The following is a 20,080-nucleotide window of genomic DNA, read 5'->3' on the forward strand; positions in this document are numbered from 1 at the left end:
ATCAGGTATCGGGTTGGAGGGTACCTGATTAACCAATATTTTATGACCCATGCTCGACCCAGAAACCCGACCGGGTACCCGACGTGAAAAATTAGTATTTTTATTATAAATACCCAATATCTTTTAAATGGGTCAGCGAGTCGACGTGTCAGCTCAATCAAGTCGGGTATTTTTGAACAACCTTACTGCATTACTTGTGGCATCATTTGATTAGAGGATTAAATTTATTTTAATTTATTAAAAGTATGACTAAATTGAGAGAATATGTAAATAACATGGACCAAATATGTGATTATATCAAAAATATTTAATTGTTGTTAACGGCAGTTAACTCGGGGTGAACACATCTTAATTAAATAAAATCAAAAGTGACCATATCTTAATTAAATAAAAACAAAAATGACCATATCTTATGTTTTTTTGAAATCAGTGACCAAAACACAAAGATAAGTTACCATCCATGTAGTTAACCCTAAAATATATAATTAAAAAATATTAAAAATAATTATACAATTAAAAAGAAGAACATTTTAGTGAATATAACATGATAGAGGAAAATAAAATTCACTAAATATGGATCCATGCGTTTGAGATTTTTTTTATTATCCCTAATATTTATTTATTTTTTATTTTTCATGCAATAGAAAAATGTCTCTATAAAATAAAATAAAATAAAACTCACATTAAAATTGACTGTATAAACATAACAATATAATAATACTGCTAAATAAAATAAAATTCACATTATAATTCGTCTCTAAATTGAATGAATCATTTAACAATAACAATTTCCAATCACTTTCGTTAGTATATATATTTTTATTTTTTAGTAATTTAATTTTTTAATTTTTTAATTTTTTAATATTTATTTTTTACTATTTTTGTATAGTTTAAATTAAAATTTAAAAATTCAAATATTTTTTAAAAATATTAAATAAGCCCTTGATATTTAAAAAAAAATCAATTTTACTCTCGAACCCGAATAAAAAACAATTTAACTCATTTGTTGCATCATCATCCACGATACCAACTACCATAGATTATTATATTAATACCGTGAATACATTAATATTATAATGATGAACGAAGAAACAATCAATCACGTTAAGTTTTAGGATACAAAAGTACGTACCTTTTTGCTTAATTTTTATTGCATTTTCTAATTTTAAGTTTTTATTTTCTATCATATTGCAATAGAACGATAATCATATTAAATTGACGCTGATTTAGCCGTTCATTAATGTATTACTAAATTGATTTATCAAAAATAAAAATTTAATCGTTAAAAAAGATACAATAAAAATTTTAAATAATAATAATTTAACACCCTTGGCCAAAAGATAGCCACAATAAAACAAATTTATGATTAATGAGATGTTAAATTTGCAACACGATATATTATTGGGTAAAAGTACAATTTTTTTTAATGTGAAATAATTCAAATAACAGACCGGGTTAGATGAAGAAATCGAATCGCCTTGTTTAATCAGCAGCTCATTCTTTCATCATGGGAGTCCAACAAGATTTAGTTTTAGGGTTCCAAATGGCCGGAACCAGGAATCTCTTCCCTTCGTTTCCAATGGCATTGTAGTTCCCGCCCTCTTTGGAATCGGTAAGGACCTTCCCGGGGTGTCCCGGGGCGGCGTCTTCACCGAAAATGCCTCTGCAAACCGTAGCGGGTCCGAACGGTTCGAACTCATTTCCGCCGAAAAAGCCAGAATTTTTGGGACTGAGAACCGTATCAACCAATGCTCCGGCGAAGGCAGCTACCATTGCATCGCCTGCCATGTTTTGATTTGGTGGTTTTAGTACCGGTCCTTTTGGGCCACTGTCAGCCTCGAAGAAAGGCCATCCGCATGCTCCGGGACACTCCGTTTCAGGATTTCCAACCACGATGTATGATTGGTTGTTCTCTACTCGATCGAATCGAATAGAAAATACTAAATGAGTTATGGATCATATTTTATCATTTAAATTTTATTTTTTAAAATTAATTTGAATTTAAATTTAATTATAGAATTTTAAAATGGCATGGTATTAATTAATTTTAATTTAAATAATTTTTTTTATAATTACATACAATATGCATGTATATTTTTTGTATTTTCATAAAAGATATAAAATTGATTGTTCATTTTAATTAGATGAAATTTTTTAAAATAAATACTGGATTGTAATCAATTTAATTTAATAAAAATATTAATTTTTTAGAATTGAATTAAATTGTGTTCCCTCTCACGTGATATCATCAAAAGATTCGACGAGATTGTAAGTTGTAACATATAAATCAAAATGTAGTTTACGACCGTGTACGATACTTTGACCGAGAACTTACCGAGAACGCCCTTATCGGCACATTTTCCGGCGCAAAGTCCTTGGACGGTGACATCCCTGGCGGCAATGATGACGGGGAGGAGGCCAGTATCTCCATGAGTGACAGCTTCGATGAGATTTGGAATAATTATTTGCTGGGTCAAGACTTTCCCATATTTGGGATTAGTACTCTTCTGTTTCTCCGCCACCACCTTGATATCCGGCGGTTCTCCGGACTTCGCTCCCGGGAGTAAGGATTGGTAGCTTTCAACCACTTTCCACCATGTCTTAACTTGAGGCTGACCCTTTTTTGTGGCGGATTTCCTTTCTTTGTTCAACGATTTGACGAAATTCCTTATCAGATTCTTGTGGACATTGTCATTTTCATCGCCGTACCAAATAAGCATTAAATTCACCTTTCCGGTGAGGATTGGGCCGCCGTGATAGGTGATTTCTGTTTTATCTGTGAAGGGGTCGAAGCTGATTCCATTGCTGATACATGGAATCAACGAAAGAAGCAAAAAGAGGTAAATTATCATTGTTGCAAATTTGTTATTGGAATTGGGACGAGCCCAGAAATTAGTTGCTAACGGACGAGATTATGTCAAATTTAAAGGTAAAGATTATGCTAATTTAGGAAGTCAAATCAAATCTATTTTAAGAATGGTTAAAGTTTAATTTTGAGTTTTTATAGATATGGGAAAAATCTTTCTTAAAAACTAATTTCATTTCAATAAAAAATAGAGATAAATTTAAAATTTCGTATTTAAATACTAATTTAATTGACATCGATATTATACACTTTTGAAATTTATAAATTTGAATTAATCATATTAACATCCTTCCTAATTTTAACCGGTTGATTTGTTAAAATTAAATTAATCAATCGAATAATCTATTTTTTAAATCATGAAACTTAATTTTAACTTCCATTTAGATCACAAATCTTTAATTAATTAATTAAATAAATTAACTTTATATTTATATTAATATCGTTAAATAACTTTAATAATTTTACCAAAATTTTCTCACTCTTTGTCTAAGTAATATACAACTATTTTTTTTTATAAATTCTATAAAAAATTAATTAAATTATTAATTAAATATTATTTAAAGATGATATGCAAAAAAAATTTAAAAGTGTCAATTTTAATTATTTATTATAATTATTTAACAGTTTTAGTAACCGTGACTTAATTTATTATTTATAATTTTTTATTAATATAGAATGTTACATGTGATAGTATTTATTTTAAAGATTCTTAACTATTTGACAATAAACGTTTAAATACCCTAAAATTATTAATACTCAAATTTTTAATATCTAAGAGTAATTCAATTTATTTAATATTTGCGATCCAAATGAAAATTGAAGTTGGGTTTTGTAGTCTGAAATATAAAATATTCAAATTATTCAAAGAATCATAATAAAAAAATGAAATATAATATATATTTCTTCAATAGATTACATCACAAGTTGTTATATCATGATTAATTTCAAAATTGGATCATCATATTAAAAACAATTAAGTCACTTTATTGTTAAATGTGTAAGCGTTAATTTTTTATTTACCTTTTAATCATTAATTATTAATAAATTTTATATTTGGGTCATTAAACTTTTTATTGTGAGTAAATATTTTTATATTTTTTTTATAATTTATTAGGATTAATTCCTCATTCTCTTGGTGTTATTGGACACAAACTCTTCAGTGCTTTTGTATTTCAGTAAAATAAAGGAATATTTTCTGCTTAAATTGTTGCATTCTCATTTATCATTGTTGCAAAGAGGCTTTTGTCCAAGAAAAATACCCAACCAATAAGGAATTTATATAACACCAACATGTACAATAGAAAGAAAGAAAAAACTTAAAAAGATGACTCGTACCAAAAATTGAGTTACTAAAGTATAAATTTACTCAAAATGTCAAGGCTTAAAGTAAAAATAAGTACTAAAACTATGCTGTTTTTTATTTTAGGCACCAAGATTTTTTTTTGGTCAAACTAGGTAGTTAAACTATTATATTTAATTATTTTAAGTCTTTATATTTTTTCAGTTAGAAAATTATTTTCAACCAATAAGATATTGACATGTCACACAAAATTAGGTACTTATTTTTACCAAAAAATATTTTAGGGGTTTGAAGCAAAAATAAGTATAGTTTAGGGACTTATTTTGACCAAAACATAGTTGAGGTACCTAAAGTGGTTACATATAATAGTTTAAGAACTTATTTTGTCCAAAATATAGTTTAAGTACTTAAAGCAAAAGAAAGTATAGTTTAAGTAATTTTTTAGTTTAAGCCAAAAAATTAATGACTGTTCTACTCTCACAAAAGTGGAAACGGTAGGCGCCACTATATGAATGGCAACGTAACAGGATCAATACCTTGCTTCAACGTCCAGTGAATGACACTCAGTTGTGTTCCTTTGCTCAGAGTAAGCAAGAACTTTATACGCGATTGCCGCGATATGAACAGTACTGGCGACAACGATCTTGCTTCCGATGGCTTGCTAATGGAGATAAAAACACTACTTATTTTCACTCACGGACTACAAGCAGATGAAAGAAAATTTGAATTGATGGATTGTTTACTGTGAGTGGTATTTGGGTAAACGACATTGCGGATATTCACAGAAAGTCAGTTAGCTATTTTTATATAAGACTACAACCCCTGCTACTTCGGAAGGTATTTTGCTCCCAGTTGCACCCGTTGTCACAGATGTTACGAATGCTGCTCTTATTGCTGACTATACTGGAGAACAGGACTCCGAGAATTGATGGACTACCAGGGTGCTTTTACAGTAAGTTTTGGCCTATTATCAGGGATGATGTCATCTCTATCTACCTGGACTTACTGCATGGTCGAGTGCCTATGTCCGAGGTTAATCGTATGGTGCTCGTGCCCATCCCAAAATGCTCGGAACCGAAGTGAATACATCAATTCCGGTCGGTTGCTCTTTACACTGTTATTTACAAGATAGTTGTTAAGGTCTTGGTTAATCGACCTACTTGCATTGATGATAAACAGGGCGCTTTTATTATGGGTCGATTGATTTCAGATAATGTTATTCTTGCCCATGAACTATTCACTATTTAAAAGCAAGTTCATCTGGTACACCTAGAGGAACAACTTTGAAATTGGATATGGAGAAAGCATATGATAGAGTTGAGTGGTCGTACCTACATGGTATCTTTACTTCGGCTTGGTTTTGTTGAGACCTAGGTGAATCTCATCATGTCTTGTGTTATGTCAGTTTCGTATCAAATACGGGTTAATGGCAATCTAACGGTTGTTTTTCAGCCGCAACGGGGTCTTCGCCAGGGGCGATCCATTATCCACATTCTTGTTTATTCTTTGCGCTCAGGGATTGTACTCTTCACTACATTCTGAATATCAAGCTGGGCGTATTTGGAGAATTCGAGTTTGTTGGAATAGTCCACCAGTGAGTCATCTATTTTATACCGATGATTGTCAACTATTCCTTTGCATTTCGCCTGGCGAGTTCAAGCGATTACGTGATGTTTTAGACCTATACGAAACCAACTCTGGATAAAAGGTCAATTATACAAAATCCAATCTTTATTGTTGTCTTTCAACACCCACTGCTACTCGTAATTTGTTGAGTTCACTTCTTGGGGTAGCATTATCGGATGAGCTGAGGTTCTATCTAGGGATGCCATTGGTGATTGGGCGTAATCACACTGATACGTTCAGGTTTCTCCGTGAAAAAAGTCGCCTCTTGTGTACGAGGGTAGACAAAAAGCACATTGTCTTATGGGGGTCGAGCAGTGTATATAAAATCAGTTGGGCAGACGCTACGTGCATATGTTATGGGCTGTTTTTTTTTATTTCGGATGGTATCACACGTGATATTTTGAAAACAATTCGCTCTTATTGGAGGTCTGAGGACCCTGTTGGTCGGGGATGACCGGGACTGGGGTTTCAATTTGTTCAACCTTACTATGCTTGCTAAGTATATATGACGTTACTTACGGCAGCCATAAAGTCTTCTTTCACGGTTCCTTACTGCCAGGTATTTCTCTTCTGGTGAGTGGTGACACTTTTCTTGTGAATCTAGCTAACTGTCCCTCCTTTGCATGGCGGAGTATTTGGATTGCAATACAGAAGTTCAAGTCGGGCTTTTTCATGCTAGTGGGTATTAATAGTTCTGCTCGCTTGCATCACGATCCATGGGGGTACCTCTCCCATACACTTCACAATTGCATAAATTGATAACTCAGTGAATCCGATAAGAGAGGGATTTCATGATTCTTTGGGAAGCACATTGGAACAATAGTTTAGTCCGCAATGCCTTCTCCGATGTAGATTCAAGCTTCATCCTTAACTGTCTAATTGCTCTCATCAATTCTGATACTTTGATTCGGGATGGGCATTCCTCAGGTACTTATTCGATTAAATCAGGTTATCTCTGGCTTTCCAAACAAAGCTGGTCGCCACTTCCACCATCTCGGTTATGGCTCACCTTATCGCGACTGAGTACGTTACCTAGGGTTAAGTTATTTGGATAGAGAGCTACACACGGGGCGTTGCTGGTAGGTCGTCGATTATTCCTTAATCCTTACTGGTGTTTTGGATGGCACTAGTAATCTCTATGGGCATTTGTAGGAAACTATTTTACATGTTGTTAGCAGTATGAAGCATGCGTTCCTCGTTGAATGTGCCATGCTGGCAGTAGCCGTTCAGAGGAAGTTAGGCTGTTAGGAAGCTGTTGAGAAGTTAGTCTGTTAGAAAACGGTTGAGCTTCTGTTAAGCTGGATCACTTGTACTGTATAAAAACAGAACTCGTGCTTTGTAATCTGTGGATTTATCAATATACATTTTCTGAATTCTTTTCTTTCTTTACTCATTCTAATATGGTATCAATCGCCATAGATCTTGGGATCTCAAGACCGGTTTTCGTTTCCGTTGCCTGAGTAGTTTCTGATGGAGATCGCTATGGGTTCTAAAACATTTACCAATGAGAAGGTAAATGTGGTGTTAGATGAAATGAATTTCCTCCTTTGGAAGCAACAGATCCTGCTCACCATTCGAAGTCACCGCTTGGAACGACTGCTTACCGGAGCTGCTGTGACTTCGCCGGAAACGGTGGTTGATGAAGATGGCACCGTTCATATCAACGAGTAATATGAAGATTTTGTGGTTCAAGACAGTGCCTTAGCATCCTGGTTGTTGTCTACAATTAGCCCACACCTTCTTCCCCAATTCGTTGGCGCTGAAACGACAACGGCCGTTTGGAACACAGTCCTTCACTTCTTTGTAAATTGCTCGACAACAGCAGTTATGAGCATTCACTACAAGCTTCAGTCTTTAAAGAAAGGATGATGAGGATGTTCCCAATACAATTGATGATGCTCTTCAGTCCCCTCACTGGGCTGCAGCAGTACATGAAGAGTATAAAGCTCTAATTAATAATGATGCATGGACTCTAGTCAGACTTCCCAAAGACAGAATGGTAGTAGGATGCAAATGGCTCTTTCGTGTTAAACACAACCTCGATGGCTCAGTAAATAGGTATAAAGCACGCTTGGTGGCGAAAGGCTTCTCACAAGTTCCAGGCCAGGACTTCAAGGACACCTTCAGTCCTGTAGTACGGTTTTCAATGTTTAATATAGTTTTAGCTGTAGCAGTCTCGAATGGATGGGAACTTCGGCATATTGACATCAATAATGCCTTCCTCAACGGAGATCTTTCCGAGGAGGTGTACATGCAACAACCTCCTGGGTTCGAGCAAGAAGACGAGTGCAATCGACCTCTAGTGTGTAAACTCAAAAAGGCTCTTTATGGGCTTCGACAGGCACCCCGCAACTGTCATACCAAACTTAAGGAAAACCTGCTACAAATGGGGTTTATCGTATCCCGAACAGACTCATCATTGTTTATTCAATAAAACAATGGCAACTATACATATGCTCTAGTTTACGTGGAAGATATAGTCATTACAGGACAAAATTCCAGTGCTATAGAGCACGTTGTTTCAATGCTGCAAAGCCGGTTCTCACTAAAGGATCTAGGAGTGCTAAGCTTCTTTCTAGGTATTGAAGTCAAACATCGCAGCAACTCAGTTGTTTTGAGTCAAAGAAAATACATCCTTGAACTACTGGAGAAAACAGGAATACTAAATGCAGCAAGCTGTGCTACACCCATGGTCGTATCTCCTAAACTCTCTCATGAAGAGGGTGAATTGATTCAGAATGCCAGCGAATACAAAAGCATAGTGGGCTCTCTATTATAAATTTGCCACACAAGACCTGATATCTCGTTCAGTGTAGGATAAGTTGCCCAACATATGCATGCACCGAGAGAAACTCACTTTGTGGCAGTGAAAAGAATATTGCGATATCTATCAGCAACACTTAACTGTGGACTCTCATTCTCACGTGCTGGAAATGGCTTAGATATAACTGCCTTTGCTGATGCAGATTGGGGTGCCAGCATCGATGATAGGCGATCTATTACTGGATATGGGGTATTCCTTGGCAAGTGCCTCATTACTCGGTGTTCAAAAAAACAAAGAACTGTCTCTCGGTCTACGATGGAGGCTGAATACAAGAGTGTAGCAGGCACAGCTGCTGACGTAACATGGGTTCAAGCTTTACTGTCTGATCTTGGCATTCATCAGAGTCACAAGCCAGTAATTTGGTGTGACAACACCATCGTTGTGGCCATGAGCGCGAACCCGGTATACCATGCTCAGTCCAAACATGTCAATCTTGATGTTCACTTTGTGTGTGAGAAAGTAGCAGCATATCAGCTGAGTGTCAACTGCGTCCCAGCCATGCATCAAATAGCAGATGGCTTCACCAAGCCACTAGCCAGAAATGCATTTGAAGAATTTCGATCCAAAATATGTGTTCAACAAGTCTAACTCTGAAGACGAGAAGGAGCAGATGCTGACAGTGTACCAGCTAATGATACTCAAGGTAACATTACTGAGTCTGGTGACAATACTCCCATCGTGTCTGAATCTACTAGTACTCCTCAGACTCGAGTCCATCATATGATTACTCGTAGTCGATGTGGATTTTTCAAGCCCAAGGTGTTTTCGAGTATAATGGATGATGAGGATGTTCCCAATACAATTGATGCTGCTCTTCAGTCCCCTCACTGGGCTGCAGCAGTACATGAAGAGTATAAAGCTCTAATTAATAATGATGCATGGACTCTAGTCAGACTTCCCAAAGACAGAATGGTAGTAGGATGCAAATGGATCTTTCGTGTTAAGCACAACCCCGATGGCTCAGTAAATAGGTATAAAGCACGCTTGGTGGCGAAAGGCTTCTCACAAGTTCCAGGCCAGGACTTCAAGGACACCTTCAGTCCTGTAGTACGGTTTTCAATGTTTAATATAGTTTTAGCTGTAGCAGTCTCGAATGGATGGGAACTTCGGCATATTGACATCAATAATGCCTTCCTCAACGGAGATCTTTCCGAGGAGGTGTACATGCAACAACCTCCTGGGTTCGAGCAAGAAGACGAGTGCAATCGACCTCTAGTGTGTAAACTCAAAAAGGCTCTTTATGGGCTTCGACAGGCACCCCGCAACTGTCATACCAAACTTAAGGAAAACCTGCTACAAATGGGGTTTATCGTATCCCGAACAGACTCATCATTGTTTATTCAATAAAACAATGGCAACTATACATATGCTCTAGTTTACGTGGAAGATATAGTCATTACAGGACAAAATTCCAGTGCTATAGAGCACGTTGTTTCAATGCTGCAAAGTCGGTTCTCACTAAAGGATCTAGGAGTGCTAAGCTTCTTTCTAAGTATTGAAGTCAAATATCGCAGCAACTCAGTTGTTCTGAGTCAAAGAAAATACATCCTTGAACTATTGGAGAAAACATGAATGCTAAATGCAGAAAAACTGTGCTACATCCATGGTTGTATCTCCTAAACTCTCTCATTAAGAGGGTGAATTGATTCAGAATGCCAGCGAATACAGAAGCATAGTGGGCTCTCTATTATACATTTGCCACACAAGACCTGATATCTCGTTCAGTGTAGGACAAGTTACCCAACATATGCATGCACCAAGAGAAACTCACTTTGTGGCAGTGAAAAGAATATTGTGATATCTATCAGCAACACTTAACTGTGGACTCTCATTCTCACGTGCTGGAAATGGCTTAGATATAACTGTCTTTGCTGATGCAGATTGGGGTGCCAGCATCGATGATAGGCGATCTATTACTGGATATGGGGTATTCATTGGCAAGTATCTCATTACTTGGTGTTCAAAAAAACAAAGAACTGTCTCTCGGTCCACGATGGAGGCTGAATACAAGAGTGTAGCAGACACAGCTGTTGACATAACATGGGTTCAAGCTTTACTGTCTGATCTTGGCATTCATCAGAGTCACAAGCCAGTAATTTGGTGTGACAACACCATCGTTGTGGCCATGAGCGCGAACCCGGTATACCATGCTCAGTCCAAACATGTCAATCTTGATGTTCACTTTGTGTGTGAGAAAGTAGCAGCATATCAGCTGAGTGTCAACTGCGTCCCAGCCATGCATCAAATAGCAGATGGCTTCACCAAGCCACTAGCCAGAAATGCATTTGAAGAATTTCGATCCAAAATATGTGTTCAACAAGTCTAACTCTGAAGACGAGAAGGAGCAGATGCTGACAGTGTACCAGCTAATGATACTCAAGGTAACATTACTGAGTCTGGTGACAATACTCCCATCGTGTCTGAATCTACTAGTACTCCTCAGACTCGAGTCCATCATATGATTACTCGTAGTCGATGTGGATTTTTCAAGCCCAAGGTGTTTTCGAGTATAATGGATGATGAGGATGTTCCCAATACAATTGATGCTGCTCTACAGTCCCCTTACTGGGCTGCAGCAGTATATGAAGAGTATAAAGCTCTAATTAATAATGATACATGGACTCTAGTCAGACTTCCCAAAGACAGAATGGTAGTAGGATGCAAATGGATCTTTCGTGTTAAGCACAACCCCGATGGCTCAGTAAATAGGTATAAAGCACGCTTGGTGGCGAAAGGCTTCTCACAAGTTCTAGGCCAGGACTTCAAGGACACCTTCAGTCATGTAGTACGGTTTTCAACGTTTAATACAGTTTTAGTTGTAGTAGTCTCGAATGGATGGGAACTTCGGCATATTGACATCAATAATGTCTTCCTCAACGGAGATCTGTCCGAGGAGGTATACATGCAACAACCTCCTGGGTTCGAGCAAGAAGACGAGTGCAATTGACCTCTAGTGTGTAAACTCAAGAAGGCTCTTTATGGGCTTCGACAGGCACCCCGCAACTGGCATACCAAACTTAAGGAAAACCTGCTATAAATGGGGTTTGTCGTATCCCGAGTAGACTCATCATTGTTTATTCAACAAAACAATGGCAACTATACATATGCTCTAGTTTACGTGGACGATATAGTCATTACATGACAAAATTCCAGTACTATAGAGCACGTTGTTTCAATGCTGCAAAGTCGGTTCTCACTAAAGGATCTAGGAGTTCTAAGCTTCTTTCTAGGTATTGAAGTCAAACATCGCAACAACTCAGTTGTTCTGAGTCAAAGAAAATACATCCTTGAACTACTGGAAAAAACAAGAATGCTAAATGCAGCAAGTTGTGCTACACCCATGGTCGTATCTCCTAAACTCTCACATGAAGAGGGTGAATTGATTCAGAATGCCAGCGAATACAGAAGCATAGTGGGCTCTCTATTATACATTTGCCACACAAGACCTGATATCTCGTTCAGTGTAGGACAAGTTGCCCAACATATGCATGCACCAAGAGAAACTCACTTTGTGGCAGTGAAAAGAATATTACGATATCTATCAGCAACACTTAACTGTGGACTCTTATTCTCATATGCTAGAAATGGCTTAGATATAATTACCTTTGCTGATGCAGATTGGGGTGCCAGCATCGATGATAGGCTATCTATTATTGGATATGAGGTATTCCTTGGCAAGTGCCTCATTACTTGGTGTTAAAAAAAACAAAGAACTGTCTCTCGGTCCACGATGGAGGTTGAATACAAGAGTGTAGCAGACACAACTGCTGACATAACATGGGTTCAAGCTTTACTGTCTGATCTTGGCATTCATCAGAGTCACAAGCCAGTAATCTGGTGTGACAACACCAGCGCTGTGACCATGAGCGCGAACCTGGTATATCATGCTTAGTCCAAACACGTCAATCTTGATGTTCACTTTGTGCATGAGAAAGTAGCAGCAGATCAACTGAGTGTCAGCTACGTCCCAGTCATGCATCAAATAGCAGATGTCTTCACCAAGCCACTGGCCAGAAATGCATTTGAAGAATTTTGATCCAAAATATGTTCAACAAGTCTAACTCTGAAGACGAGAAGGAGCATGGAGAATGTTAGTAGTATAAAGCCTGCATTCCATGTTGAATGTGCCATGCTAGCAGTAGCCGTTCAGAGGAAGTTAGGCTGTTAGGAAGATGTTGAGAAGTTAGGCTGTTAGAAAGCGGTTGAGCTTCTGTTAAGCTGGATCACTTGTACTGTATAAAACCAGAACTCGTGCTTTGTAATCTGTGGATTTATCAATATACATTTTCTGAATTCTTTGCTTTCTTTACTCATTCTAATACATATGTTACGAGACTGTTCGGAGGTTCATCCAATGTTTCGGGCTGCTGGACTGTCTGCCTGCCTTTTTTTAGCATTGGTACGTTCACTTCCTGTAGTGAATGGTTAGAATCTCTACTCTCCTTGATCGACTATCATATCTTTACATCCCTGCTAAAGCTCCTGTACAAAATAAGGTATCGTCGAAATATCCACATGCATGAGGATCGTATATTGCCAGGATGACACATAGTGGCAGCAAGCCAAGCCAAGCCATGCAGGCCGCCTACGATAGAAAGATTGCTCCCAATGGGGATACCATGTCGATTTCTGCATCCAGTGATCTATTTGTACATTGGTGCAAGCCACCTTCCGATTATGTCAAAATAAATATTAACGGAGCATGTCCTTTACGGAATGGTTCACCGACGGTGTAGTTATACAGGATTCATAGGGATTTGTGTTGTTTAGTCGGGCTGTTTGTCTAGATTGTTCTTGTGATGCGTAATATGTTGAATCCCAAGCCATTTATTTTGGTCTACACCTGGTTGTTGAAATGGGATATTCACAAGTCTTGCTCGAAAATGACGAAGCTGCAATCGTCAAGCAGGTTCAGCAACACTAGTTGGACTCCTTGGTGTTGCGACTTGCTCTGGCTGAATTATATCACATTATGGAATCCAACTTAGCTCTGCAAATGAGGTTGCCCACATGTTAGCTCATTTAACCATTACGTCCTCTTCCCCGTGTCTTTTACTTGTGACTATCCATTGTGTTTAAATAGTTTTGTTGTAAAAGATCCTATTCATGGTTAATGAAGGTTGGGTACTCTTTTCCCCTTTTTAGGTTAGAAGGGGGTTTAAATGATGCCCTTTTTATTCTAAAAAAGCTACTCTAGTATTAGTAAGTTTACAATTGCATCATTATATTTTAAAAAGTCAAAACTGAGCCACTTAGTTAATCGATTTCAACAATTAGGTCAATTCTGACCTTAAATCTCAAATAAAAACTAACTTTTTATTTTTATATTTTGGTCATCCAATTATGAGTAAGCTTATATTTTGATCACTCAAATTTTGGTTAAGTAAACTTTTTGTGTGTCATTTTTTAATATAGGTTCATGTAAAATCAATTTCCCATTATCTTGGCCTCACATAAAAATCATTTGATGCTTTAATTAAATATTTCACTGAAACACTAAAAGAATTTAAAGAATTCATTTTTTCTATAAATCCCTGATTCATGGATTATTAATTTTGGGCTAACCCGAGAGAGAGTTAAATAAACGTAATAGACATGTAAAAAAGTCCTCGTCCAAAAATGAAGTGATTTGGGCTTGGATTGAACCCATCTTGAATTAAAAATTGTATCTTTGAATTGATGATAGATGAGGAGAGAGACTGAAGCAATAATTAACCCCTAAACTATTTTGAATTGAGGAAGGCCTTCTCTTTTTCTCCATTCCTCTAAAGTGAAAGTTAGCAAATGAGACATTTTTATTGTCCATTCTCCCTAGTTCGAAGTTGTGAAGGTAGATTTTGAAATCATCTTCCCTGGAGCTTCAATTTATGCTCTTAATCTTAGAGCTTGGCCATGGTGGCCATAGTTGGGTTTTAGGAGGGTTTTGGTATTTTAGAGCTTGTGGGTAGCTCTAAAACATTCCTAAACCTTAAGAATCATGTTTTTACCTTTCTTGAATCCTTAAATGAGCTAATAACTCATTTCATTGATTTGTTTTAGTAAGGGAATAAGAGAAAGCTCTAAGGTGAATGACAAAGAGAAAGAGGTCCTTAGGTGATCTTTGGGTTGTTCCTCCTGCAACTACTAGTAAGGTAACATATTTCTAACCTTTCCTTGCTATTTGTACATCAGCATGTATAATATTGATGCATGTATGGGTGCATGAGCCATTTGGGTGCATTTGCATTCTTTGCATGAAAATGGGAATTTGATGTTGTTCAAACATAAAGTAATGACTTTTCATGACCCTTTTAACTCTACATAAGCCTTAAACACCATTTAGGGGTCTTGAGAATATCTTAAGAGGGATTTAGGAAATGTTACACGAGAGAAACAAAGTGTTTTAGGTTAAGGGTATAATACTAATATTGATCGCTAAAAAAGGCTAAAATTAGAAGGTTTAGTGTAGGAGTACTAATACCTATTCTTGAGGTATCGATACTATTTAAGAAGTATTGATACTCTGGGGTCTAGTATCGATACTCGAGGGTTTATTCAAATTATAGTGAGCTATTTTGGTATCGGTACCCAGGTAAGTAATGATACCCATGAGAAGAGTATCGATACTCAAGATGGGAGTATCGATACTCGTGTAATTTTTTCCCAAACATCAAATAGGATTTTGGTACATGTACTCAGGATAGTACCGATACCATAAAGAGGACTATCGATACCCTATCTAGGGGTATTGATACTAAGGGATATGTCAAATTACAGTGGGCTATTTTGGTATCGATACTCGAGAAAGTATCAATACTCTAAAAGGGAAAATATCGATACTTAAGGCTGAGTATCGGTACCATAGTGAAACTTTAGGCTATAAGCCTTGCTTACTTTAGAGAGTAGGAAAAAGAGATTTCATGAGTTGGGACTTTTCTATAAGCTTACAAGCTTACAAGTGAGAACCTTAATGATTGTGTGATAACATAAGATCTTAAAGAGGTAATATTCCATAAGACTTATGTCTTGTTTGCATGCTCGGGAAACGACGAGAACACCTAAGTCACTTTGTATGATGATTGTTTAGTGTAGTAAGGTTATCCAGATATATCCAAATTATTTCTTAGGCACTTAAACCATTAGTTGAACGTCATGCTAATGCTAGGTGACTCAAACACGTCCCGAGTACTTAAAGGGAGTAGACTAGCTAGGCAAGGTACCGACGCTTTGTTACCCGAACCTAGCATATGGTACCATAAGATGCTGATGCTATGTGACCCATATCTTACTTGAGGTGTCTTTGGTAAGAAAATAGGGGTTTGAGTTCCGTGATGCTATAGTGATACCAAGCTACACCATGATGCTTGCCTTGTTGTGTCATAGATGTACTCATGTTTTCATAACCATACTTGTAGATGTTCTTTTGTTGAATGCATGTAGTATAATTGAGTTATTTGTGTGGCACTAAGCTTGTGAGCTCATCGTATGGAATATTTTTCTATGCACAAATTCTTAGGTGTCCGTTCTAGGAGCTCATCGCCGAATTTTAGGATTTTCCAAACTTGATCTTTATCAGAGTACGTCTCGAATATTGTAGTGAGCATGTACTATCATAAAACCCTCGTGTAATTATTGAGTCATAAACTCTATTCAAACTTGTTTATTTTGAAAACTATTGTCAGGAGCTCCCCTAATATTTTATAAAACAATAGACATGTTATTTTATTTTCTTTGAATTTATGAATACGTTTAAATGTTTTTTTATATATAAAAAAGAAATGGTTAATCACTTGAGTGGTTCAGTGTAATATTCTAATATTTTAAATTTCAGATCGGATCAGATTAATGTGTTACATTCTCTCACTAAATTTAGGAGACATTCATCAATACAAACTTGAAAACTCAAATGGAGATAAATAATTAAACTTTCTCTCATTTGAATTCGTTGGAAGCCAAAAAATAATAATCAAAATTTTATTTTAACTTTTACCACTTATTTACTAATATCATATAATAAACATTATTGATTTGTCTTATGTGAAAATATTTAAAATTCATTTTAATAAACTAGGTAAATAATATAGGGTAAACGATATGATTTTTCACTTTCATTTAAATTCCGTACATTTTCCTCACTAAATTTAAAAAACATAATATTTTGTCACTTTTATTTTTATTTAAATAAGATTTGATTATTTTACTTATCGACTCTTAAATGTTTAGTCATTGAAATTTTGACTGTCGTTAGTGAGGGAAAAATAAATAAAAGTGATTATATATTAATTAACTGAAAATGAATGTGACCAAATATTATATTTTTGAATTTAGTGAGAAAATGTATAAAATTAAAACAAAAGTGATGGTTCATGCAATTTCTCCAATAATATATGAGACAAGTTAATACCATTTGTTGATTTTTAAATAAATCCGAAACAACAAAATCAAGTGTGTGTATATGTATATTGGTTTAAATATAAAATAAGGTGGTGTTTGTTTTTACTGTGTAAGGTCTGCAAAGCTCTTATGTTTGCGCCGCGCAGACACTGGGCTTCGCAGACCGTTTGTTTTTTAGAAGACAAAAACTCTTCTAACGTCTGCGCGTGGTCTGCGCGGCGCAGACCTGATCTTATGTCTACAGGCGTCTTCTAACCTCTTCAAAGAAATTTTATATTTAATTTTATATTATATTTGATTTTAATTTTAATATTAATTTTTTAAATAAATTAAATATTAATTTTTTTAATATTATATTATAGATATTAATTTTAATATTATTTTTTAAATAAATTAAATATTAATTTTTTAATATTATATTATAGATATTTAATTTTTATCATATAAATTATTTTATATATTATTAAAATTTTATATTTATTTTAATTATTTTGATTTAAGTTTAAATATAATATTTTTTTAGATTTGTTATTTTTAAATTATATTTAAATTTTTTATAAAAATATAAGTATTTAAACCACATTGCTTAATAAAAAATGATTTCATTGTTTGATAATTAAGATTTTAAAATATAAAAAATTATAAATTATGTTTTTAAAATTTTAAATATAATCACAATTAAATAAAAAATAATCATAAAATAATTTGATAAATTAAAAAATATTTTCTAAAAATATCATATAATTATAAAAATAAATTATGAATATATATTTTAAAAAATAAAAGTATTACATAATTGTATATTTAAAAAAATCATATAATTTAATAATCATTTATAAATTTTATTTTATAAAACTTATAAAACTAATAATACATGTGATTATGTGAGACTTATTATAGAATTAATAAGGTGGTGTTTGTTTTTCTAAAAAAGTTATTATTGTAGTTGTATGAATTATTTAAATTTCAGTATTGTAAAACTAAAATTATTTAAATCTTAGTATTGCAAAACTTTTTTAAGTTTAAAAAATCAGTTTATTTATATTTCAGTTTATTTTAGCAGTATGCAAACGTTAAAAAACAAACAGTCTTCTTCTTGCAGACTGTAGACTTTTGGTCCACCTCTTCTGCTGTAGATGTCTGCAGATGTGGTCCGCAGACTGCAGATGTCTGCAGATGTGGTCCGCAGACTGCAGATATTTTACATCTGCAAAAACAAACACCACCTAAGTGATTAAACTATAACACTTTTCACGAATATGTGTTTAAATTATTTTTTGAAAGATCTTGATGCCTAAAGTTATAAATGTTACTACTTTAGTTGCTCGGGCCGTCAACTGTGTTAATTTCTCCTTTAAGTGATACATGCTAAAATATAATAATTTTGAATTTTTTTAAAAAATATTAAAAATATTATTATATTTATAAAAAACCTAATTTCTCTTAAATTACAAAAAAGACCCAAAATTTATGAAATCCACAAATCCACAAATCCTAACCCTAACCCGTCGATGCCGCCCTTTTCGACCACTACCTCAACTACCAAGGTAGTCCCTATCATTCTCCTAGTCTTATGTTGTCGTAGTTGTTGCCGACAGGTTGTTGGAATCGCGTGAGATCATGATTTTTATCATAGGATTCGCATGTATAAAACGTCAATTCGTTGTCGATTGGCCGTCGATCGATCATGATTTCATAGGGGTTTTGGTCGCGGGAGAGGTCAGGTGGAGTTTCTTCGACGGCAAAGGGTGGCGACCGACGTGAGTTTAGAAATTGAAATGAAAGTTTTCAAAGTTTTTGCAGTTATTTTGAAATTTCTATGTATTTTCAAATATAAATTTTAAAAAAATTAATAACATTTTTAAAATATCAAATTGTAGCACATGTCACTTAACGGAGGAAATTAACATCGTTGACTACCCGAGCATCTAAAATGATAATGTTTGTAACATTAGACACTATGATCATTTAAAAAATAATTTTAGCATCTATTCGTGAAAAACGCTATAGTTTGGACGCTTATTTTATATTAAAGCCATTTTTTTTATTAATATAGGGTGCTTATAAGTAGTAATATATGTTCTAAAGACTCTCAATTATTTATAATGAACGTTCAAATATCATGCAGTTTCTGAACTCAAACATAAAATCTCTAAAAATAACAACTATTTTTTCGGTCAATGAGTAATTTAGTTTGTGTCATTTTTTGTTTGTTTAATATACACGAATAACATAAAATGTATGGATATTTTAAGCATTGTTTTGTTCATCATACTCTAGTTATATCGCCAACCACGTTGTTAATTCCACCCTCTCTCTTTGGAGCGGTGCCCCCGATACTAAATTAATTAAATCCCATATAAATATAATATTAAAAATTAATTAAAGATAATTATTATATATATTTGATAAAAAAATTTATTATTTTGTTGAAAATTTTATGATTATCAGGTATCTTTTAATTATTTTGATAAAATAAAATATATTATAATTATATAACTTTATTTATATTTTTTCCACAATTAATATGATAGTTTACTTGTTAAATCTACAAAATTATAATTAAAAAAATAATAAGCTTTATCCGAGTGTAGGTGTCCGACGACAAGGCACGCTTTATTACATTGTACCCAGGCATGGATAGAGAAATACGATTGCATGCCCTAAAATTTTCAAATTTCCTTTTATTTTATATGTTTTTTGTATTTTAGATTTTTTTTTATATTTTTATTGATTATTTAATTTTATGCTTCTTGAATTTTTAATTTCTCATTATTTACAAATTTTAGGGTAAATTATACTGCTTCTCACTGTATTATATTTAGGGCTGTAAACGAGACAAGACAGATCGCAAGTTACTCGAGATCGACTCGATCAAGGTCGATAAATACTCGGATCAAATGGACTCGACTCGAGCTCGACTCGAGTTCTTAATGAGCCGAAACGAGCTACTCGATATTCAATTCGAAAAGCTCGTGAGCAGCTCGAAAATATAATATATTAAGATTTTATTTTTTTAAAAAATAAATTATTAATAATATTAATATTTATGTATTGATTTAAAAAAAATACAGTAAGATTTCATATATTT

The 20,080-nt window shown here is 34.6% G+C and overlaps 1 protein-coding gene across 1 annotated transcript; it reads right to left on the minus strand.

Annotated features, from left to right (window-relative positions):
• Positions 1-1,398: 1,398 nt before the first annotated feature.
• Positions 1,399-2,876, minus strand: LOC120144352 (protein EXORDIUM-like 4). Its single transcript, XM_039158435.1, has 2 exons — positions 2,336-2,876; positions 1,399-1,913 (listed from the first exon to the last, which is right to left on the minus strand). Exons 1-2 carry the CDS (start codon positions 2,850-2,852, stop codon positions 1,495-1,497), a joined length of 936 nt encoding a protein of 311 aa, XP_039014366.1. The 5' UTR covers positions 2,853-2,876; the 3' UTR covers positions 1,399-1,494.
• Positions 2,877-20,080: the final 17,204 nt, after the last annotated feature.

The sequence above is a fragment of the Hibiscus syriacus genome, unplaced genomic scaffold, assembly GCF_006381635.1.
Source record: "Hibiscus syriacus cultivar Baekdansim isolate YM2019G1 unplaced genomic scaffold, ASM638163v2 tig00110889_pilon, whole genome shotgun sequence".
Classification (NCBI taxonomy): domain Eukaryota; kingdom Viridiplantae; phylum Streptophyta; class Magnoliopsida; order Malvales; family Malvaceae; genus Hibiscus; species Hibiscus syriacus.